At 39.9% G+C, this 24946-nt stretch overlaps 2 protein-coding genes across 14 annotated transcripts in view; one reads left to right on the top strand and one right to left on the bottom strand.

Annotated features, from left to right (window-relative positions):
* The window catches only part of LOC115583228 (angiopoietin-1-like), a 93548-nt gene that overhangs the window by 49818 nt on the left and 18784 nt on the right, over positions 1 to 24946 (bottom strand). For 3 of the 12 annotated variants that reach the window (XR_003984320.1, XM_030419849.1, XM_030419851.1), the window contains exons 3-4: positions 3230 to 3396; positions 305 to 2083 (exon numbers count right to left, since the gene is read on the bottom strand). The exons of 1 other annotated variant lie outside the window; for it this stretch is intronic. Coding sequence is in view for 10 of the 11 variants with exons in the window: in XM_030419849.1 (XP_030275709.1) it covers positions 305 to 700 (396 nt within the window). In the remaining variant the exon portion in view is untranslated. Of the gene's footprint in view, positions 1 to 147; positions 241 to 304; positions 2855 to 3197; positions 3397 to 24946 lie in introns of those variants that run through there. 8 more of the 12 variants (XM_030419844.1, XM_030419845.1, XM_030419846.1 and 5 more) reach the window with 8 other exon arrangements.
* Positions 17843 to 21776, top strand: LOC115583285 (CMRF35-like molecule 1). Of its 2 annotated transcripts, none has more exons than XM_030419963.1 (5): positions 17843 to 18347; positions 19428 to 19466; positions 19587 to 19673; positions 19809 to 19861; positions 20771 to 21776. In XM_030419963.1, the coding sequence occupies exons 1-5, from the start codon at positions 18116 to 18118 to the stop codon at positions 21053 to 21055; spliced, it is 696 nt and encodes a 231-aa protein (XP_030275823.1). In that variant the 5' UTR covers positions 17843 to 18115; the 3' UTR covers positions 21056 to 21776. The 2 variants fall into 2 exon arrangements, with proteins under 2 accessions (XP_030275823.1, XP_030275822.1); XM_030419962.1 differs by having other exon boundaries at positions 19386 to 19466.

The raw sequence follows: 24946 nt of genomic DNA, 5'->3' as shown, positions 1-24946 counted from the left end.
TTTGGGACCATCTGTGCTTTTTTGAGTGAGATACAGATTTCTGACAGTGTCTCCCTGCAGTTTCCAGATGAGCCAGTCAAATTCGGCATCGTTCACCGACGTCACTGACCGGAACATTTGAATATTTGAATATACATCTTTTCTTACTGTCTTGTCTCTCCAGGTCCATTGAGGACAGAGCATCCATCAACATGTACCATCCCACACCTGTAGGTCATATCAGTGCTCAAACATACTCTGCTACACACACACACACACACACACACACACACACACACACACACGGCGGCAGTTAGTTTCTTACCTTCTGTAACCACTGCGTGTTGTTCTCCATCGTGCTCTGCAGGTGCTGCAGCCTCTGAGCCGACCACTCACCGTCAGCTGGCGGCGAATCTCTCTGCACCACACTCGCCCCGCCACGAGAGCCACCGTACTGGTCAGTCTGTGACGGCGATCCTCCGCCCTGGCATCCATCCAGCTCCGGCAGGATGAAGGTGTAGCTGCACTGGCCATGTTGGATGCGGTGAAACCTCCTCTTCTTATCCCCACTGCCGCCGCCGCCGCCACCTCCTCCTCTTCTCTGGCTCCTTCCCGCTCCTCCTCGTTCTGCGCTCGCAACACCGGCGGCATCAGCAAGAAGTAACATGGTCCAAAGCAGCAGAAGCACCAGCAGACCCCGGATGAGATTTAAGCCTTTCATGACGCGTTCTTCAACCGTATTAAAGTGTTTTCTCTCAGTGTGAAGAGGGTCAAGAGAAGCTCGTTTAGGCTTTGACCCCAATTCACTTTATGAAAACATCTGCACCTTTCTGTCAATCCATAAGATCTAATAAGTTTAGTTTGTACTGCTGAACTTTAGGATGTGACGTCTTATAGATCAGATGTCTTTTGAAATGCAGAAATGGAGAGCAACACCTGTTCTGTGGTCTCACTCTGAATCTTCTCCCTCCTCACTCGTGGTGAAACTGTACATCAGATGAGTCAGGATGCATCCGCTTTCTTCCTCCTTATTCTTCTTTCGTTCTTGGGTCTTGATTCTGTTCTCTGTGGTCGGGATCTTCTTGCTGATGAATATATTTCAGGATGGGTCCATGGGCTTGACCCTAGGCAGGTTCCTCATGATTTATTGAAATCTCCTCTTGTCCTTAATGCATCAGCTGCAGGTTCAGACCCACTCAGGATAAAATATAGATGGGGAGAAAGTTTAGTGAGTAAACAGAGGTTGTGGGCAAAAAACAGTGTTGGAGGATAATGAAAGTCCAAACTGACTGAGAGAATGAACAAGACAATTAAAATGCAAGGAGAGTGCGAGGAAAAAAAGAAAATTTAAACCAAAGATGATTTAAATGTACCTCTGAATCTTAAATGTCCTGGAATTAAATACAAAAGAAAAGAGAAAAATAGAGTCTTTCCTTCCTCTCATCCTTCTCTGGTGGCTCCAGTTTCAGAAGTGGCTGAAGTGAAATACTTCTGCCCCCTTCTTATCTGAGGCTGGCTGAGAAAAGGAGGAATGAGCGAGGGAGGGAAGAGGGGAAGGAGGAGGAGAGGGAGGAGTGGAGGGACAGGAGACCTGAGGGAGGTCTATTAGAGTACCCTCTCTATTTGTGGGCTGAGAGGAAAAGAAAGGAGGGGAGAGAGGAAAGAAGGAATAAGAAGTAGCCTGAAAAAGAAAGAGAAAGGGAAGAGAGAGGGGGTTAAAGGCGAAAAGAAAAGAATGCAAGATAAGGATAAGAGAAATAGACAAGCAGAGGGAGAAACTAAACTGCTGACCGACAGAAAGAAATGAGCAGATAGAAGAAGAAACTGCTCTAACAGAGGTCTAGTGGCTGCTGTAATCTTCTCTCCTGACTGATGTTTCAGTCCTGAAGTAAATCCTGATGCCTTGTATGGTCATTCATACTGAGTCAGCAACTGGCAGCTGGAGATTTTAATTTGTCCTCTAAACACAGCCATGCTCTGGGCATCATGGGAGATCTGGGGGCCGAGAAAAACCATGCAGTGCACGACCATATAGTTCAAAAACTGTCCGTCTCTGTATCGCAGGATGTACCTTCTCACTGCCTCTCATCTGTCCTGCTTCACTCTACATGGAAACACATACAAAGATTAGTTCCAGACCGATGGCTCGGTCCCAGGCTTGTGAAACACGAGCTCTACATGCAGGGGGACAATGTGAGTTGTCAATTATTGAGTTTATTTACTTAGCGATAAACTGTTCTGCAGAAGTTGACCGATACATTTTTATCTTTGATAAAAACAGAGTGATAAGAGACACACTTACAGATCTGTGCACAAAGATTAAAATGTTAAAAGTGACATCTCAGCTTAAAAAAATAAAAACGAAGCAAAGACTGCATCATCCCCTGCTGGTCAAACTGGACACGAGGATAAAAAAGCTGCTCTCATCGTCTTACCACTTATTTATTTTGACATAATAGGTTTTTATTTTTAGCCTGACCTCAGTCTACTGTTACTGTTGTTCTGCGGCATACATCTTAATTTGGCGGGGCATTTACTGTTGGCCAACTGGTCGTTTGGAGGAGAGCGGAGGGGTTACACAGCGAGTGGCTTCTGCCCCAACCGGAGATCATTCTCATGGGAACAGGAGCGGACAGAGAGCCCAGCACACAGAGCTGCGACACATAGAGCGGGTGTTCCTGCTCAACATCCTCTCAGTGCATCATTTTGTGACTACGTTTCAAAAAATGGTCTGATTGTGGGAAAACCTCTTTACATATCATCGGCCGTATACAGAGTGCATGTCATCAAACAGCACATATAAAAGGACTTATATTAAGTCTATAAACTTCCAATAAGAGTTCTCTCTCCAACATCTGATTCTTGTTTCTCCACCCTGACAAAAGAATAAGCACAGATGTCTGATTTTTAATTAATCTTTCTGTACTTCACCCAAGTGTGCAGCAGGTTTTATTTACGTCTTCACTTATCCATGGACAGTTTTTATTGATGTGTTAGTGATGATTTTTTAATGGATTCATATTTATTATATATCTATTATCTCTTCTGCTACCTCATCCAAAAAGTCTAAAGGAGCATAAACACAATTAAAAACAGTTTGGGTGATATCACAGCCTCCCTGATAACTGAACTTTGCTACGTATCCCATTATAAATCTGTTAGTGGCATACAGGTGTGTGGGGATAGTGCTGACTGTTGATTCAGTGTTACAAACTCACACACAGATCAGTTCAATATCAGGCAATGGTACCGTGTAGGAGCAGGCAGGTGACGTAGTCGTGAAGGCAGAGGATTGGACAACCAGCAGGTGTGTCTTCACAGGACGCACGCAACATGAGGGCAGATGTGGCGACAGAGTGAAAGTCTGTGGACCGCAGGAAACTCTCACACTGCAGCGCTGTCGTAGAGTGGAAACACCTGACAGCCACAAGCAAAACAAGAATGGACAAGAAAATCTCAAGGTCAGGGACTGAAGGCAGACATGGCGGGTAGATCAGAGGCAGACAGGGTCAGCCACAGGAAATCAGCCCGGAGGAGAGTGATGGAGAGTCTTGCATGAGTGTCTGTGAAGTCGGGGTATATACAAGGTTAATAGTTGATCAGGAGCAGCTGTAAGACCAGTTGAGTGGAGTTTGCTTGATTAGGTGTGAATAGCTGGTTGACTGGGCAGGCAGAAGCGAGCAGCATCTTCCCAAAGAGCAAATGTTCTCCATTCTACATCTTCCCAAGGTAACATCGGCAAGACTCATCTGTACTTCCCAGGATCGGTCCCTTTAAATGGAGAGTAATTCTAGTGACCCCTAGTTCAGGATGATGTTGTTTGTTGTGTGATTGAGCTTTTTGTCACTTTGCTTTAGCATCTGACCAGAAGTGAAACTTTCCCCTCCTTATAACTGTGAGGGTCAAAGCACAGAAGTGTAAGAATCTGCAGACGTTCCTGTTCGCAGTCTAAAATTGTATCATATTTTAAGGTATTTTTATACATCCATGCCTTCATTTGATAGTAGACAGGAAAAGAAGTGAGTGAGACGGTTGTGTGACATAACAAGGGTCCCCAGTGGAAATCAGCTGAGGACACTGTGGTTGGGTGGAATGCACACTGACCTTCAGAACGGCCCCGGCAGAAATTCACGGACTGTACGATATGCATGTCCAGGGTCACCGTCTGCCCTGTTGTCCACTTCTACATCAACTACACCAGGGCCACGACTTTGCTTCATGCCCTTACTTTAAGTATATATTGATCCCTCCATTAGATCTCAGCTTGTACTGAAATAGTTCATCTGGAAGAGTCTTCTGTTTTTGCAGAGGCTGGTGTTGCCACATGATTATTCTTTGTTTGACAGTCTGGTTTGAGTTTGAGGGTTTAGGATGGGTGCTTCTCAGTGAACATGGTAATTCAGATAAACTCTGTTTTGCTCTTGTTTCTCTTTTTATTTTACTTTATTTTTCGTGAAGTCATTGAAATCAAATCAGTTCCAATAAAACGTTATCATCTTCGAACGTCTATATGCCAAAAACCTTTCAAAATTTCAGCTGCAGTCATCCCGGGATGTCAAAGAGGATTATTTAGGACGACATGTTGAAAGACATCTCTGTGCTGTCCAGTTCTGTGTCCTGCTGATGTCTGTATACTCTCTTCTATTCAGGCTGATATCAGGAATAACTGAGGGCACACGAGTCATGAGCCAACCCTTCACCTTCTCTCTGTGGGAACCGACGGACGGATGAGGATGTGTTTTTTTATTTTTTTATTCATGGATTTGATTTCAGCTCAGTCTGTTTCTGTCTTCTTCGTCCTTTTCCCCAAACTTGATGTTTTTCTGTTTATTTGTCCATCTGGTTTCTCTCCTCGTTCTCTTTCCTTGGTCTTGGACACATTTACCACTTCATGGTTTATCAGTTTTTATCATCTGTTGACTGTTAACACTGTTACAGGACTACTGGTTCTGTTACTGAATGATTCAGGCTGTGTAGAAACTCACAGGCGGTGTCTGAGATGGGTTGATCGAGGTAGAAATGGTTGGGTAATGTCTCTAATGATTTCCTTTTCTGGGCGGCTGGTTAGTAAAGATAATATTTGTACTGTACAACACATGAGGGAAAACTTGTTTATGTGTGAATTCATTATGAGCTGATGATTCTGATTACATCTTCTATCTAATGTTATTTAGCAATATTGTTTCTCTTCTATGTGTAAAGCCAAAGAGGATTACTTCAGACAAAGTGTCTGCGAGACAGACGAGATGAGAGATGGGAGTGAAAACATAGATACCGTCAAGAAGAAACAGACAAAATAAGGAGGGCTGTGGAGACAGAAACAGACCAACAGAAAGAGAAAGACAGATTTCCTGTCCTCAAGTTTCAGATGACCAAGTCTCGATGAGAAAACAACCATCACGGTTCTAATAAAGTTCAAGTTTGACTACAATCTGCAGAATCAATCATTGTTCTACAAAGAAGAGAAATCTATGTTTATATTTCATGTTGCACTGAAACTCTTCTGTTATGTTCATCATTGCTGTTGGTGCAGAGACACTGGTAAGAAGATTCAACATTAAGAGAAGAAAAGTTCTGCTTCTGATTCTTTGTTTACGTCAGTCAACTTATTTAACTTATTTTCTTATTTATAAGTGTTTGGGCAGGACGTAAAGATACCACAGATTGCATTGTTGCTGGGACACTTCAGCAGGACAGATGTTTGCTGTCACATGATGGTTTAATTAACAACCTACTTCTACTTCCACTATAGTGTGTGGAATATCCTCTGAGTGTAAACTGTGTGGCACACTTAGCGTCCACGATGTGAAATGATGTCTGAACCTGATAGTGTGGCGGTGCTGTGATGGATGAGGTCTCGACCCTCCTCACACTTTGTAATTCCCAACACCTGCGAAAACACATGATGGGATGTAACCCGAGAAGCTCATTCATAGAAACAGAGGGAGCGTTTAACACATACACACTGACGGAGGGATGACAGGATGAATGAATAACACAGCTGAGCTAAATGTATCAATTCAATGTTGATAGAAAATATGTAGGAATAGGTCTGTCTTTAATTACTATACACATGTATAAATACCAAGCTCTCTTAGAAAACTAGGTGAAAAGAGTTACAGTTAGTTGTAAAATCTATAGTCTCGCTCGGCTGTGACTGCCAATCAAACCTTTGCAAGAATAACCTCATCTTCTGTAACACTGTGCAAAACATAAATAAAAACAGGAATTAAATCATTTACAAATGAACTGACAGTGTTCCTGAGCCCCATGTGTTTGACTAAGTGTTGAACCTCGCCCTTTCCTTGTTTCCAACGTCTGAGCATTTCAATCATGACACTATCACCTGTTACCAACCACCTGTTTAACTGTGGAATGATCCAAACAGGTGTTTTTGGCGCATTCAACAACTTTCAGTCTTTTGTTGTTCCTGTTCCAACATCTTTCTATAAAAGCACGGAATCTCTGTCTGTCTGTGTGTGTGTGTGTGTGTTTCTGTTAGTCAAATATCTCTGCGGATAAGGATCACACTGACCTGAGACTTTCAACATGGCTGCTGCTTGGTTCAGTGGTGTGCATCTAAGCATTTGTTTGGACTGCAACGATACCGTGAATAAATCATTTCATAAATGCTTTTCAAATTCCACCGAGCATTATCCACCGGAGCCACCACAGTCACGTGCGCACCAGAGCCAATCACTGCAGAGCTGAAGCCCACGACATACCTGAAGAAACAAGCGGATTTATACCTGCAGCGGTGCGAGCTGGACCGGGATTTTGCCGGTGGTTCGGTCCCGTTCTGTTCTGTTCTGTGCATCTAAACTGACTGTTGTGGATTAATGAGATTAAACGAGTCCGGACCGAGTCTGAGGAGATCCGGAGATGCGCGGACAACAAAGTGGAATCGGAATCTGTGGATGTTCGTGTGTAGCTAGCTGCTAGCCGCTAGCTACACGGCCCACCTCCCGAGGCGACGGACCGGACCCACTGGCACGTCCAAAACCGGACCTAGGGTAAATAATGTCCGCCACGCTTTTTCGCGAACATTGCCGTCACGTTTGCTTTGCTTCTGGTGCAGGAAGAAACAGTAAAAACAGGCTTTTGTCGCGAAAGTGTCCAAGCAGCAAGTTTGGTTGTTGAGGAACAGGAAGTTGTGGGAGGGACCTAGGCGGATGATTGACAGGCCGAACGACGGTCGGTGTATAGACAGCGATTTTGAGAGTTGACAGATTTGTGACATTTAGCGTGTTTGGAGTGTGTAGTTACTGTGTTATGTAGTGTTTGGTGTAGTGTATTTAGTGAGTAGTGGAGTCGTTTTTTTGTTTAATGAGTCGACACAATGAGGAGAAGCTGAATGTGGAGCAGGCAGTGCAGCTCTTAATTCAGCGGGAAGGAGCTCAGGCAGACCTGAGCATTGCCTGCATTTAAATGTAAATAGTTACATATAACTTCATCAATGTTTAAAATGTATGCACAAATTTAGCAAACAACAATTTATATTTGCATTACAAGTAAAAATGGTTTGTTAAACATATTTGTGGTTTTCACAGTAAAAACATCTAACTTTTTCTACTCGGATTTTAGGTTGTTTTTTTGTGATTTTAGGTCCATAGTGTTAATACAGTATGTCAAAATGAAAAAAGAACTGTACAGCCACACATGTGAGGTTGTGCTGAAAATAATGACACCAAGTAAATAGTTTTTAAAGGGATAGTTCAGTGATTACGGTAGGAAACAGATCGACTATAGATATGTACTTTATATGACCCCACTTCAAAAAACCCAAACTATCCCTTTAAGGTGAAATATAATGGCAAAATCAAAATAGTCAAAAACAGCCAATTATACCCTGGAATATCGGATATTACAACAAACCTAAATATCCCTGACGTTCCACCTTCAAACACAGCCTCATTTGGCCATCCATGAAAAAGCCTCTTAACCTCCCACTTTTCTATAGGAATATACTTTTCTTACGGGCACTGCACTAGTGTTTGAAATGTGCTGCTGCCATCAAATTAACAATAAGCTGATACGTAAAAATCAATAAGTAGCAAATCATCTTGTTTCATCCAGCGTCCCAACTTTTGAGGAATTACTAGTTAAAAGTTACCCGATCACTGGCCCTCCTCCGACCAAGTGTACACCTGTTCCAACAATTGTATTTAATAATGCAACAACAGCCCTTTTTAGATAGAAAAGGCAGCACATTTGCTCCTGGGGGGAGGACGGCAATGTGCCGGCCTGTCTTTATAAAACCAAGGCATAATATTCCTCCTTCTCCAAAAGCCGCCTCTGAGGTAGGCGTTAACATGTGACGTGACGTGAAGCTCGAAGTTGGGCTGTGAACAGTGACAACAAATTTGTCTTCAAAATAAGAGCTTCACATTGCACCCCATTGGAGTTTAGAACTGGGTTCTTAGCGGGGGCTTTTAATTTGAAAGTAGCGACCGTTCCTAGCCTGCCGACACAACATCAAGCTAACACAACCAAACAGCTACAGAGACCGAGGAGACGCTAGCATCTCCTGGATCTCAGCGGCTGTCCAGTTGCTCATCTTAATATCTGCGGATGAAATGATGGACTGACTGCTGTGATCAGCTGTTTCCTGGTTTTAAAACTCCCTGGCTGTGGGTCGCACAACAGTGCAGGTCATTGATACCTCCACCCACCTCACGCAGAGGCCGGCACATTTCCGCCTCGTTGTTAGATAGCAGTCGAGGCGGAAATAAGTGTACCCTCCGAGGCAGAAAATCGGCGGACCAGAACAGACCCCCAATTTGCCGCTCTCTGTCTAAAACCGCGGACCGAGCCGCCAAAAGGACGGGCAAATTGGCGGCTTGGTGCTCTGTTTAAAAACAGTTAATAATGACATATTTATTTAGTTAACTGTTCTCTCCTCAGACAGCTTAACAACCATTCACACCTGGGCTCAGCTAGTCTTAGAAACCTACTTAAAGGACGATATGACCAACGACCCACAAAAGGCCTCAAGAACACTCTTTAAAATTCCCCCCCAGTTAGTTAGAACTGAAGAAGCCTCGTGGATTAGAAGTGAAATGTCTTCAAGAAACTGAAACACCTCCAGTTGCCTATGACACTGCATTTAGTATTAACCTTCATCAACATGTTCTGAACCACCATCACACCTTCTGGGTCGACTTGAAATGATTTCCAATAAACAGAACAGAAACGTCACTTGCTACTGATGGGCTAAGGCAAAACAAAACATATAATAACCCTTTGAAAACTGAAGTATTGAAGCACAGACTCCTCAACGTGAACTTCAATAATAGTTTACATATTCAGTAGAAATGGCCTTTCAGATGAAAGCAGTGCAGACACATATTGACCAAATTAGGTACAAATGTGACTCTATCAGTTACTCTTAGGCCGAAGAGTTTCCACGTATCGGACCGGCTTCGTGAGAGTCACTTAATGCTGAGCTCCAATGTTTGTCTGCGTTTATCTTTAAGATTGTAAATGCTTTTTCTTGACTATTATCACGGTCACTCAGTCATATTTGTTGAGCTTGCATGACGCTGAAAAGAAGATAAAAAAAAATTAAAGACGTTTATCATTTTACATGAAGCATCTCAGAGATCACAGGAGACTTCATGGCTCAGAGTGAAGCTTTCTATCTGAACGAGTCGTGATGTCATGATGGTTTTGATCTTTTTTAGGCTTCAGTGATTCCTTCAGTATTTCCAGAAAATGTTGCTGTCAAGTAACACCAGGTGAAACTGTATTGATAAACCAAGTCAGCACACTGGCTGGAGTATTTGTGTGGTTTCACTTCACGCAGACTTCTTTTCTTTGCAAATTTGCAAAATCAGACAGCTGTTGTTAAATTCTGAGAAAGTCAATGTGCTGACTTAAATGACCTGATCTGCGACTGACTGTGACCTCCACTCTCAACGTTGAAAGTATAGAAGCATCCAAAAGTTTGACACCACTAGGTATAAAATACAGACTTCTCTTTTTTCAGCTTGGATTCCTCTTCCTGTTTATTTGTGGTTCTATTGTGTGTGATGTAAATGTTATCTGCTGTGACATCTTTGTTCTTTCTCTCATAACTCTCCACAGGACCAGTTCACGCCAGCAACAGACAGTTTCCTGGTTTTGATAAAGATCTGACATCTCAGTATTTCAATATTAAAATTCTTATTCAAATTTAGCAACAAAGGCATGTAAACAGTTTTGTACTGTAGAGAGCATTCTCCATCAGCACAGCAGTGAGAGACTTCAGAGGCGAGGTGAGCAGGAAGCAGAGGAGGTAGGTTAAGAATGAATCATGTTAAATCAGTAAGGAAGTGTTATTCTGAATCTTCTCAGGCAATTTGGAATATGTTTTGTTTATTATCTATTTTGGTTATCTGATGCTCGTTTTTGTGCCTTGACTTAACAGAAACACTTCAGTACAATATTTGTACTTTGTGAGGATTACTGTGCAATGCTCAGTTTCTGCTGACACTTTACCAGATGGGTGTTTTGAATTAAATAACAAATAGTTGTGAATAGATTCATAAAAACTTGAATTCTGTGTTAAAAAAAAAAAAATGTTTGAAGGGTGCCGGTTAAATAATTACAGACGTTATTACGCTATAATGAATTAAGGAACATCTCTTGTTGTTACAACCCTTAGGTTCACACACACAAACCACTTTGTTAGAGTTATGTGTATTGAAATATGGCCACTTTTGCTCTAAACTGCCATTTTGAATTTTGAAAATGTCAGAAATTGATTTAGCATCCTCAATAGCCCCCAAAACCATGCCAACATTGTCCAAATCGGCCAAGCAGTTCCTGAAATATTGCCCATATAAGCAATTAATGCTAATTAATGCTAATAATGCTAATTATGACAATTGCTCAACATATGCAAGTTAGCATCCGGCAGTTTCTTAATGCTGGGGACCCATACTGCACATTTCTAACATAAAACTTTGGTGTGCTCAACATTTCCGGGTTCACATTCCTGGCAAATAGACTAATAAGAAAATGTCATGGCTTGTCTTAGAAACCTGTTTTACCCCAGTCCACGGACTATGGAGACGGTCCAACTTCCAGCAAAAACACTCAGTTTTGATGCCACATGAATGGCTGGAAAAGTGCACACGTTGACTTAAAATAGCTTCTGGTGTGACTCGAACTGCGGTCGGCCATTTGGCAGCCTTATTTCCTTGTAGTAATGCCACAGGGGAGGTTGTGGGATTACTACAAGCAAATGAGGCTGCTGAATCCCCCTCCTGATGTGAAAAGTATATTATGAGGATGTAATGTCAACCTTGGATGTGTCTGTGGTTTACTTCTAACATTGTATCCTGGAGACTGGGCAGCTGAAAAAAGATTTAAAAAAGCTAAAAAAATATAGACCAAACAACTCAATTTATCAAGAAAGTAATGATAAATGAAAATATACAGTAGTTGTAGAGATCCAGAGTCTAAAATTCTCTTTGTGTCAATAATAGTTAATGGTGATTTCTTTTCTCTTTCAACATTGTGGGGACCCGACAGAAAAGCTCCTCATGGACAGCTGTTGTCCAAACATGAAATAAAGAGGTCAGGCTTTTTCTGTGTTTCATTAAGAGATAATAATGTTTTATTTAATGAAAATGTCTCATAGTTTATACACAGTAGCATCTGAACTAATCTCCCTGTCAAGTGTTTCTGTCCGGGGGAAGAGAAGGAGACAGGAATGCTTTCAGGGAGGGAGTCAAAACATCATTACTTTAAAAAAAAAAAGGGGGGGGAATTTACTGCAGTTATATCTTCAGAAAGACTTTAGATTTCAAAAGCTTGGCATAACTGGAAGGAGATTTCCCACCATTAGTGATGATCATGTTTATACTTTATTATCTGCTTCATTCTAACTGTATCACAAAAGTAATTCAAAACCTGATAAGAGCAGCTCTGAAGATTAAAGAGGTCAGTCAGTGAATTAATGTTATAGAAACACTGTGAAAAAGGAATTCTCAAAGCAACTTTATCTACCTGCTTTAGTGGCTTTCCAGAAGTGAAATATAGCTTTAATGAGGGTTAATTTGGTGGGTTATTTATTCTAAAAAGATTGATCATATTATTAACCAGTTGCAGAGCCTCTTCCTTGTTGTGTGCCAATCAGTGACAGGGTTTAGAGCGGTGGGCGTGATCAACGTGTATCCGACTGTTACAGAGTGGAATTTTCAGGAGTCGATCCTGCAGCCGCAGATTACCGACAGGCTTTTAAACCCTCGAGTAAACACACTACAGCTCCCCTCACTCCAGGGTAACTTAACCCTCATCAATCAAACGTCACAGTGAAGCTCCTCCACTCTCTAACAGGTTCATCACGACTCTTCATGTGCTTCACACCATGAGAAACTCTGAGAGACCCGTCACGCAGTCCTTTGTAGTCTAAAGAGTAGTAAAGTTAATACATTTCTCTCAATAAAATAACATTCTTCTGTGCATGTTTAAATACATCACAGTACAAATCGGATTAATTGTTTTGAGTTGGGTTCATACAGATCCACAGGGTACATTCTGCATCAGACCCTGATGACGCGTCTCCTCACATCGACTCTTAAACTGTGTTATAAATTTGATAAATAAATTGCGTGATGAAGTTTCCTAGTTTTTGGCATTTCTAATTTATATTCCTAAATAACGGACATTACAGTCACGCATCATCTACAGCTTCATCAATAGCAGAAGTCGATATGGAGAGTATCAATGACAGTATCAATGAGTAACATATTGATATTGGTAAAATCTCTATCTCTCTTTGTCTATTTTGGATGCATTTAAAAATGAGACAGGTTTAATACTTTAATACTTTTTGTGGTCTGTATTTTTGGCATAAATAGCTCCGTTTGTGATAACAGTTTAGTTACAAACATAATAACGATGCCCCCCGCGGTCGTTAAAACATGATCGTCGGTCAAATATCAGCCTTCAGTGTCATCCGCTGCCTATGCCTTCTATTAGACATCTTGATGTATTCACAGTCCTTAAATACCAAGTAAAATGACTCCATGGTAACAAAACATAACTAAACACAAAAAACAAAAATATCCATCGACACCCTCACATATCAGGTTGAATCCCTCATCAAAGTCTGCTGTTTACGGGATCACCCCCCGACTGTTCTTCTCACCAGCAGATTGTAAATATCTCATAAATCTCAATAAATCACAGCCAGAGTTTTTATAAACAGCAACCAACGTTGGAATTTGTGTGTTTGAGCACCTAGATTTACTCTCCAAACGCGTTACCGTATAAAATCTCTATCTTATCTGTGTTTTCTTTCCAGATTGGCAGGCAGCTCCACGGAGCGCAAACACACCCATAAACCATAAACACACACTCAGCCATTGTTCCATGTTTCACTTGGAGCAGACGACATACGTTATCAGACTCCAAACCCACAACATCGGCCAAAAAACATTAGTGTTTGTGAAATAAGGCGGGTGTCCCTCCCAGTCTACACAGCCAAGATAGCCGGAGAGGACTGTCTAGGAAAATGATCCGTTTTATTAGTTGTGAGAGATGGCCTTAAATCGCAGGTTTCAACACAATCAACACAATCTGATGGTGTGTGTGGGTCAGTGTGAGGACTTATGGTAGTCACACACACTACAGGATGCTCCTTTAACTCTCTTCTGCAAACACTTTTATGATATTTTATTATTGTACGCTGGTTTTGCTGCAGTAACAACCTGCTTTACACATTTACACACTGTGTTGTTGAAAACTGGTGGTGAAAGGTTTTTTCAATGCCTTACTCAAGGACACATTCACTGGCCGGATTTTCTCAGCCAGTGCTGTACTTCGACATACTCTCTCTTTTGTCGCAAGGGCTTTGTTCAGCTCACTTCCCAATTCTGACTCCAAGTCATGTCAGGCCAAACACCCATTTAACAGTGATTTGTTGCAGCTAAACATGGATCATCGAAGCTAAAAACTAAAGACACAGTCGCCCAAATACCTACATGCATGTATGGAGACACATGCCTCTGATAAATATGTAAGCATGAGTAAGGATCCCAGTTTCTATTACATACATTTTTAAATTTTTACCACAGTACATTGCGCTGATCGCCATGTATACGGCAGATCAGGCCCAGAAAGTTGTTCATTAGGTATTTTAAAAGAGCCAGAACTTCACTTTTAATCGTCACCAAAACATAAAAACTGCATGAATAGAATCGCCCGTCAAATCTGATAAAAAAGGCTTAAGATGTTGTGACTTTGCCTCAAAATAAAGTTTAAAAATCCTTTTTCTTTTACAGCTTTTGAAGGGAGGGGCAGAATATGTGTGATACAACAGAATACAGACTTCTCTGCTCTAAAAATCAAGTTAATGCTATAGAATGCTGAAGTGATAACGCATTTTTGTTGGCTAACCGGAAGTTAGCGTTGCCATTATTCCCTCAACAATAAGCCTATGGGAGTTTTTAGTTGGATTCTGGATTATTGCTTAAAATAGTCTCTGTTACAAACACAAAGTTATGATACATACATGTTTTGTTCATCAAGATAATCTTCACAGAGGAACAACACTTTGTGATATTAAAGTGTACATGTAATGTCCTGCATTAAAAAGCTAATGTTAGGCTATAAACAGACTACACTACACAATTACTATCCAGGTTTTCTATAAAATGATCAATGCACAAGTTGTAAAGTCAGAGTTAGAATAGTCTGTAACTAAAGTTGCCTGTAAAGACGGATTAGTGAGTAGATGACTCTCTGTGTGGACGTTTAATGTCCCCAACAACCTCTGTAGTCTCATTCAGACACTTGTTAGCAACCGCCGCTTTCAAACACGCATAAGAGCTTTCTAATTAAACTGTGGGACATTCAATGATGTATTGATGTCGGACAACAAAACGTGTAAATATCTTCAGCCTGTGGTAAACACACACCTTAATTCAGACATGAAACCAAAAACCAATATAAAAAAACTCAACAATCAGCATCTGCAACAGGTGTCTCCCTAGATGCCTGACTTTATGAGAAATTAACTTGGCAATCAAATCTAATGAGGTAGGAATAGTTAGGTTTAAGACAGCATGTCACCAGCAGCAGTTTGGCAGAGAACTCACCATGACTCACACCCGGTTGGCTCTACATGGCCTTCAAGGTTCATGATGTAATCCTGTACAACACAGCAACTTGTAGGAAGCAGGAAGGTGTATCATCATCCTCGCTATTCACATTCATACTTGTAGTCATCGTTATTATTGTCAGTTCCCTTTTTTCGCTGAAGCTTTGTTAGCTCTTGGTTCAAAAACAATTGTCTGTGCTTCCATTAATGCTGCTGAAACCCCCCGACTTCTCCTTTACACTTACATTTTAAGGCATTTATCAGACACCTTTGTCCAAAGCGACTTACAGTAATTCACACATACATTCATACACCGAGGGCGGTGGCTGCCATGCAAGGAGGTGCCGACCAGCACATCAGGAGCAGTTTGGGGTTGAGTATCTTGCCCAAGGACACTTTGACATGCAGACCAGGGGAATCAAACCAGCAACCTTATGATAACAAGATGCTGACTCTACCCATGAGCTACAGCCGCTCCCTTAAGCATTAATAGAACCTTCTGCCTCCATTTTATTTTCCCCCGTCAGCCGTTTTTACATTTAGGAACAGTCTGGATTTATGATGCAGACACAGTCTACATGTTTAATCAAATCCTAATAATGACCATGATGATACTCTGTGTCTCCTCCTTATATGTGAATATAGTAACTTTCCATTATTCTATTTCTGACATATGTTTACATCAGGTACTTCCTTTTAAAATGTTACTTCACTCAATCTGTCTCCCCACTCATTTCCTCTTTGCAGCCAACGTACAAAAACAAGGTATAAAGAGGAAGGAGCGATTGTGACGGAAGGATCGACAGAAAAGTGGGACACACAACTCTCGTGACCAACCGATTGTTTAGACACACCACTAAGAGGAAACTACACAATGAAGAGCTTTCTTCTACTCATCCTCTCACTGATGACAGGTAAAGTGATTATTATTACCTGATACTGATATTAAAAGTTGCACTTTGTAGCTTTGGGGCAGAAATGTTAACCAGAAGAGTGAAAGATCTAAATAAACAAACTACTTCATTTTCATGACGGAATTACCTGAATGAACGAATTGACCTTAAAGGACAACAAAGTTTCATTCTGTTTACGTACTTCATATGTGGCGGACCCTGCCATCTTTCTAGCTTCTAACAGTGCTCTGGGTTTGACCTAATTGCATTGTGTTACAATACTGCCTTACTCAGTGTGAGTATAAAACCTATGGCAATAGACTGTACAGCAATCCTGTACCGATCTATAACTCCTGCAATCACTATAACAAAGTAAAATCCTTGTTCATTCAGATGTAACACAGCCACTAAGGGAGGATAATCAATATATAAACCTCCTTTAATCCAAAGAAAATAACATTTTGTTTCTGTTTTTTTTTTATAAACATGAAGTGAGATTAATAAAAATTCTATAAGGCTGCGTATTATTGTGACTGACTGTTGTAGTCTCTAACACAAAACAACTATAACATACATCACAATAATAAAACAAACAGACAGAAACACAAACAGGATAATAAAAGTTAGACATGCAATTTACGGGCAGTCACAACAATGAGCCAGAGACATTTCTGCTGAGTGAGATCCCCTCTAAACCTTTGTCTGATATTACCGAATATAAAAATAAGAGGTGTGAAGGTGTGTTTCCCAGCATGATCCAGACGGTGTATGTTTTATTGTTAGAGATCATATTCAGACAACTGTTTCAGAATCTGTCATGATATGAACTTTTCTCTTTGATTTACAGGCTCTGTGGCCGCATTAAGTGTGACGGGATGCGAAGAAGGATGGGTTGAATTCACCTGCAATTATCAAGGACCAAAAGAAGAATATGACAGAGTTTTTGTAATAAAACCAAATAAAAAGCGCATCAGAAGTACTGCACAAGACAAGTGGGAAAAAAAGGGCAGATTTTACTTGTACCATGCCAAAGAAATTAAAACACTCACGGTGGCCATCAAAAAACTAAAAGCTGAGGACGAGGGAAAGTACAAGTGTCAGTTTATAAAATCATCAGATAAGAAAGATGAAGTGGACGTCGAAGTTGGTAAGAAGTGTGGCATCTTTTGTTTTCCCCATCTCTCATGCCCTTTGTTTGATCACAATATATTTTTCATAAAAAGCAACAACAATAAGATGCATAGTGTGTCAGACAGAGGGCCAGAGGACAGGGGAAGCTGGTACTCAGAGCAAAGAATCTATTGTCAGTACACAATTGTTAAAGATAACATTAAATATATAAAACATTTTCGCATCAAAATGTCTTCAACGAAAAGACTTGTCAAATGGTATATTGCTTAGTTGTGCACTTACAACAACAACGATGTTCAAGTACAGAAGGCAAAAGGTTTATTTAAGGTAACGGTGTGTTTCATTCGGTCATCTGTCGCTATGACTTCTAAGACAGTCAGAGTGAGAAAGGAAGTCATCAACCGAGACTAAACTTAGAAACATTATTTCATCTGAGAACATCTGTGCCTGAGTTGCACAAATAGATCCCTTTCAACAATTGTTTGTTTTCATTTGATTCAGAGATCTCTAGTAGAATAAAGTATGTGTTGTATGTATCATGTGATTGTGTGTGCAGAGCAAATATATAAATATTTGTATAATGTTCTGTATATAAACAAATACACTCATGGAAAGTTAAGTTTGTCAAAATATCAATAAGAAAAACCCTTATAACATAAAAATTATATCAAAAATTATATCATATACGTCTATGCTGCATGACAACACAGACCATAGTTTGATGACAGATTTGAAAGAACTAATGTGTCACACATGCAGAACATACAGGTATACAGTTCCAGGATTTTGATATTAAATTCCACATTGAGTCAAGCCTCCTCCTACTTCAAGTCAATCCAAGTGAGACAGAAGGTTAATCTATTTGCCATGAAGACACAATGTCAAGTCATGGCATACACTGGTGATATTGTACATGTTTGTGTTTCTTCTTTGAATTGCAGAGATAAACAGCTGCCAGGCACCATTTATTCACGAAGATCCAACAAAAACCGACATCACATGTGATTATCCAGTAAATGACATGTTAAATGACATGTTGTTTTTCTGCAAAGAGAACGGTTTCACCTGTGAGGATATTTTCACGACAAAATCTTCTCCAAAGTCAAACGAAAGATTCACTCTCAAAGAGACCAAGAGAGGCCTCACCATATCCATCAGTCATGTGTCCCCAAGTGACGCTGGTGTCTACTGGTGTGGAGTTGAAAGAAAACGTTACCGAGCTGCACTTGGACAAATACAACTGGAGGTCAAAGGTGAGTCACTCACATCTGAAACTTTGAGGTTTGATGTACCAGCCTAGTAACCAGGATAAAATTTCATGACATTTCATGTTTGTGTAAATTACGGATATTTAAAATTTGTATTTTATCACATGTTTCCTATCAACATTTACAATACATGTCCTGATACAGTCACATAACTTGTACCTGAGCTGACTTTCATGTCAGCAAGTAGAGGGGATGTTGGTGAAGGCTAGAAATAGCTTCAAAACAAAACTGATTAAGATGTTTTTAAAATAACTGTTTTGAGAACAGAATAATTTGTGTCTGTTAAGTGTCAGGCAACACATTTTTATCTTTTAAAATGGATGACGACTGCAGAATAAAATGGAACTCGTCTTATTTAAAGAAGGACTCTAAAGTCCTAAACTGATGCACCAGATAGGCTGTTACACAGAATCATCTGGAAAAGTTGCCCATAGAAACTGGAAAAGGGCACGCACATTCAAAAAATACTTGGCTGGTGATTGGACGAACCATCCGTCCATCACCATCTACTTCAACCTATAAGATCAACAGTAGGAGCCAGTTGGTAAACCAAACTCTGACTCAAGCCAGTTGAGAGAAGAGCAAAAACAGGTTTTCCATCGGGAAAAGCCTTCAGTGTTGTTCTTTGTTCTGTCGATTAAATATACTCTTCAGTTCTGACAAAACTGATGCTAATAGCAGCATCTATGCTAATAGCAGCATCTATGCTAACGTCTTGAAGAATCGCCGTTGTTTCAAAACTAACAGCTGCTTTTCTTATTGGTCTAAACCACTTAAAGAAATGATTTGCGAGATAACAGAATGAGGTGATCATGTGATTCCAGCTTTGCAAGGCAACTCAAGTACAGAGAGGTGATGAAGATATAATCCTACGTTGGGACTTTAGGACCTCCGTAAAAATCAATGGTTCCAAAACTAAAGTTGTTCATGTTTTTTATTCATACTATTCCCTATATTAAGTGTGTTTCCTATTTTTTTAGACCTTGCCACTATATATTTAAAATCTATCCTGTCTATCTTCAGTGCCTCCATCTACATCAACACCATCTGTCTTTCCTTCAACAGAATCAACACCAACAAGTCCATCTGCTCAGAATACAGCAAGTGAGTTTTCTGAAACCTTTTCTGCAAACCATTTCAGGGGGAAGATGTGAATGTTGCAGATGAGTTTCGGTGGTTTAAAAAAGGCTGGTCATCCTGTTGTGTGGTTTTTATCTCTTGCAGGTCGCTCAACATTGACTATAATCATTGCTGTGGTCGTCTGTGCAGTTGTGCTGGTGCTTGTGCTAATTTTGGTTTTCATCTATAAACGTAAGAAACTTCTTGCAGTTTGCAGTCATATCACACACACACATATACACATATTTACAAGCATATGTGGTGAAAAGACTCTACTTGTTAATTTCTTTTCTATTTCTTTTGTTTAAATTTTTTTTTCTCTGTCAGGAATTCAGCGTTCAAAAAACACAAGAAAGGAAGAAGCTCAGAACAACAAAGAGGTAAGAAAACATACTTGTGTAAATAGTTTTACTCTGTGCGTGTGTGTGTGTGTGTGTGTGTGTGTGTGTGTGTGTGTGTGTGTGTGTCTGTGTGTCTGTGTGTCTGTGTGTGCTAGATTTAATGGACAACAATTGAAGTGGACTTTTCCATGCTAGAGGCCATAACATTTAGGTTACAGTATTGCCTCCCTGTTTCAAAATTCAGAATTTGATTAATTGGAAGCAAAAACAAAAATCAAAGCACTTCTCAGTTTAAGTTTTCAACCATGAGGACCTTATATTCCTCTGAGCACAGCTTGTTTATTCAGTTATGGAAAATAAATCCTTCTGATTTTGTTTTATTACCTTTAAATATCAAATTTTAAATTCTGAATTTCTTCTCCAATACCACACAGTTCCCTTTTTAATACAAATCACAGTTAAGGCTTATGGGGATGTCTTTAGTTTTTCAGGTATTTGGTCATAAAACAAAGAACCGGGCAAATTCTAACTTTGACCTGATGATGGCGCTAGATGAAAAGATGAGGGATCAGCAAAGTCATAACAGTTCATCCTGATGAAACACGAATGCCTAACACCAAATCTGATGGCACTCGAACTAAGAGACATGTTGCTAATAACCAAAATGTCAGCCTGCATGTGGTGCCAGCCAGGTGTATTCAGGGGATCATTGTTTATCATTGAAGTCATACAACCAAACACAATTTTGTTGTTTGACTACAGGTGATGGATGTCAATGATGTCCACACACTGCACTGTAGGAAGGAGTATTATAGAGAAATTGGTGATCTTCTGCCATCAGTATGGTTGGTGCTTATTGATAGGATTATTGATGCATATGGGATTATTATGCACAGAGCATTACTGATGCAGACATCATTCATCTTGTTCTTCATTCTGCTCTGGAAGGATCGTACCTATGAAGAGATACAGGAGCGCCCCCAGGAGCCAGACTCAGGAACTGCAATCAAAACCATCTATACCACTGCCAACTTCCACACAAACCCGTCTCCTGACATACATTACTACTCAAACTCCAGCTTTAAGAACAGCTCTGTTGAAGTTAGTGCTGGTGACCCATATTCTACAGTAAACAACAATGACCAACATCCCACCTACTCAACTGTCAATCACCCATCAGGACTTCCAGACGACCCTTGCTATTCTACAGTCAACAACCCACAGCAGCCCTGAGAAAGGTTTTTCACGGTTTTCACCTCATTTATTTCTACGATTCCTGTTCTATCCAAAACAGACCTTTAGAAATTACAGGATTCCTTGTATTGTTTATAGTAACTGATAATAAGTCGTCAGTTCTGTAACCAACATTGCAGCTCAACATCAGCTTCCAGCTCAAAAATGACTGCAGAAGAAAAATTCTAAGTTATCAATATGCACATAATAGTTTATTTGATTTACAGTGTACATATAATATATGAAGATTTAATTTTGCAACAACAGATAAGCATTCTTAAAATGAATAAACCAACACCAGATTGACTGATATTCCTTGATGTGCACCAAAATAATACAAAAATATAAAAAACAAGCTTCAGAGAAGAGAAAATATATCAAATACGGTGTTATGCTGTTGCTGTTGTTTTTTGCAATTGACCCCTTCATATATATGAGATGTTGTAGATATGTTATATAGTAGTTATATAACTTTACATTTATAATAGTTGCATGAGATTTATACATGTATTGTAGACAATGTGTGAAATATTGACCATTTTAATCAATCATTTGGTATTCTTACAGTTATTGATGTTGTTGCTTTAGCTTGTGCTGAATTTGTGATATAATCAAAAGGGACAAACTATATTAATGTCTCTCCAGGTTTGATTGGTTAGACACGACATGAATAAATCTGTAAACATGGAGTTGATCTGAATTAAAGATTAGATGAGAAAGTGTGGATCTTTGTTTTCTAGCAAAACTACTTTATTTACACAAATTACAGCTTTGCTATGGATTTACCTGTTTTATTGTATCTATTAATATACTGATATTACTGAATACTATGAATGCTGACGTATCACAAAATGTTGAAACTCTTTATTGTGACATTTAGGTTAAGATTAGCAGCGGAACGTGTTTGCCATTAAATATTGAAACTATTGAAAACTAAAGCCGTGACTAAAGCCAAAGTACTTTTGTTGCTTAAATTTTACCACAGGATGGATGCTACTGACAAAGTCTTTCATATTCATTACATATTTAATATTGTAATGAAAAATTGCTTATATGTATATATTATAAATGCATCATGTTAACTATTGTGGGCAAAAGCAATAAACATGCTTTAACAATTTAAATTCCAGGACAAAGATGGAGGTCAACGTGCCATGCTTTTAATGTGAAGCTACAGAAGTATGTCGTAGCATTTCAGTTTGCATTAGCAGTAAATGAACTCAGCACTCTACAAATAGTGTTCGTCTATTCATGTAAAAAGCCAGTTTACAGGTTATTAATGGTGTTGTTACAAGCTTATTAGTTAGTGTGAAAACTTCGACATCACAGTAAACTTTCTCATCAGGTACGTCTGTGAAATTTTCAGTGAAGCTGAGAAAAAGTTTGTTCTAACAACACTCTCATAACTACACAATGACACAGGCCAAAATGTTTGGGGACGCAACAAAGTGACTCTTAACCGAAAGTGATGCTTAAAGGTTGCTTGGATAACCGAGACAACATGCAAATGGGATTACAAACAAACACGGTAATTCATTTTGTTCACGATGACCAGAGATTTCACTATGTTGATTAACAGAGACACAGACCAGTCGGTTCATGTTGAGGCCTCAGTTTAACAGTGAAGCTGGGACTGTTTGAGTTGATGCTGATTTACAAATCTCCGTGACAGTGAAAGAAAGATAGAGGAAGATATGAACGGGGGATGGGTAACTTTGAGGTAGCTAAAATTATCATTTCAGGAAACACGGCTGTGCAGATGTCGAAATCAACCAACAAACAAAAAGGAGGAACTGACAAACGTGCCTGAGTTTTAAAGTTTCGATAGTTCAACTAAAGATTTCCGCATTCAAGTTCATCAAAATGAGGAGCATTCTTTTTCTCCTCATCTTCTCACTGATGAAAGGTAAAATACTTTTTCTGCCTGATTCCTGTTATTAGAAATCTGATAGATAACTGTCACAGTCTGTCTGTACAGATATTAACTGGGTGCGGCTTCAGCTTCTATTTCTGCTTTAGTCACAGCAGCTTACGGAGTCGAAAAAAATGTCTGCTGCATTTTATCACTTCAATATTTCCTACATCTTGCTTTGGGTAAATCATTCAACACAGAACAGAACCTATATCGTGTTAATTAAAGGGGCATTATGTAGTTTTTTGAGAAGAAATTAAAACTCAGAATATCAATATTACAGGATCATCTCATATTATATTAATGAGATAATAGTACAAAGCAAGAAATATTCATTTTTTCCGTAACTGAAAAAACAAGCTGTTTCTCAGAGGAAAATAAGTTCCCCTGACACTGTTTAAAGCTAGAAAGGTGGCAGGGTCCGCCAAATATAAACATAGTAGAACAGTATGAAATTGTGTTTTCCTTCAAAGTCAGTTTGTTTATTTCAATTTTCAGTTATTCAATGATTTGTTTATTAAAGCATAAAACCAGTAAATGAAGTCGTTGGATGTTACTCTTCTGGTTAAATGTCTTCTACATAGTACACCTTGTGGAAAACACACACTGTAATAACATGTTATTGTTAGAACGAGCTATCTCACTTGGTACGTTTAAATCTGTATTTACTATGTAGTGGCCATTCAGGAGCAGTGGACACTAGGGCTGTAACGATACACGTATCGAAGCTGAAATCGCAACACTCTGATCCACGAACCTGTCTCGCGCTGTGAGAAGGCAGAATCGCAACACAACTTCCAGTCCAGATCAGCCCTATGAGCTATAAGTAACACTACATTAACACCGCAGCGGTTGTTCGCCAATTCTCTGCCGTTGTTCAGAGCACAACACCACTGTAAAGATGAACCGCTGCGTGATTCACACAGAAAGCCGGCGCTGCGGCCCCTAAAGAGACGTGACTGTACACATCATGATGATGACGTGTGTGTGTTTTCAAGGGGTTTCCCGGTGTCTCCCCTGTCAGTCAAAACCGACGGAGACTGTCTTCCGGGGGAAAGTTCACTGAAGTCTCGGTCCGGAGGGCTGACCTTCGCAGAGATTTTTTTTCACTCTCGGTGAGGTAAAGTTCTTTTGCCGGCGAAAGACGCATGGCAGAAATGTGATGAGGAGTCTGTAGGCCGGGAGGGAGGAAGGACGCTTCTCCACGTACAGCTGTGGTATTTTTAACTTGTTGCCAAAGACAGTTACAGTTACTAGTTACCTTAGTTTGGTTCTGTAACATTGTTTTTTTGGGACATTTCTCTGTATTAAGTTGAGTGAGGGATCTGTGCAGTTAACAGACCATCAGACAGACACGCCCTCCACAATACTGCACCTCTGATACCATCAGACAAGGATCATATACATAAGTTATTGAAATGTTACATAAATAAAATGTTTAATTTAGAAAGAAAAAAAAAATCGAGATTTGTATCGAACCGTGGGTCAAAAATCGTCATACAAACTGAATCGTGAGTTTGGTGTATCGTTACAGCCCTAGTGGACACAGCTTCAAACATCACATTTACTTATAATCATCCTTAAAGTCGACATGGCTGACTTGTTATCTGACAGCTGCTTAATAAACATCCGGTGGAAACAGAATATCACTAGCATTTATTTGTTCAGCTCCGTCTTTGGACTTAGAAATATCTCTAATATGCTGCACAATCTTCACCAGCTGGTGGCTAACGCTGTGGTTCTGCTGTTCGGTGCTGAACAAGTTGTGTACAGTCGGTTTAACAGAGCTTTTGTTCTTTAAACTGCTGCTGGTATCAACCCTGCTGAGAGCAGTGAGTGAACCAAATCAGTACAGTTGCATGTAGAGCAACAAACACTGAGCTGATAGATGATAAAATGCTTTGCACAGTCGGCTGATCTGTCAGTTTCAGCCTACATGTGACTCCATTCATGTATTTGTAGTCATATACGTTGTCAAT

The sequence above is a fragment of the Sparus aurata genome, chromosome 6, assembly GCF_900880675.1.
Source record: "Sparus aurata chromosome 6, fSpaAur1.1, whole genome shotgun sequence".
Lineage (NCBI taxonomy): Eukaryota > Metazoa > Chordata > Actinopteri > Spariformes > Sparidae > Sparus > Sparus aurata.
The sequence above is the reverse complement of the archived record's forward strand: the minus strand, read 5'-3'. Positions and strand labels throughout refer to the sequence as shown.

What these genes read in the sequence shown, in the direction of transcription:
- LOC115583285 (XM_030419962.1), top strand. Translation starts at nt 18,116, where the DNA reads ATGTTAAATGACATGTTGTTTTTCTGCAAAGAGAACGGTTTCACCTGT. An exon ending in TTTGGTTTTCATCTATAAAC is followed by an intron (nt 19,674 to 19,808) that starts GTAAGAAACTTC and finishes TTTCTCTGTCAG; the next exon opens with GAATTCAGCGTTCAAAAAAC. An exon ending in AAGCTCAGAACAACAAAGAG is followed by an intron (nt 19,862 to 20,770) that starts GTAAGAAAACAT and finishes CTGCTCTGGAAG; the next exon opens with GATCGTACCTATGAAGAGAT.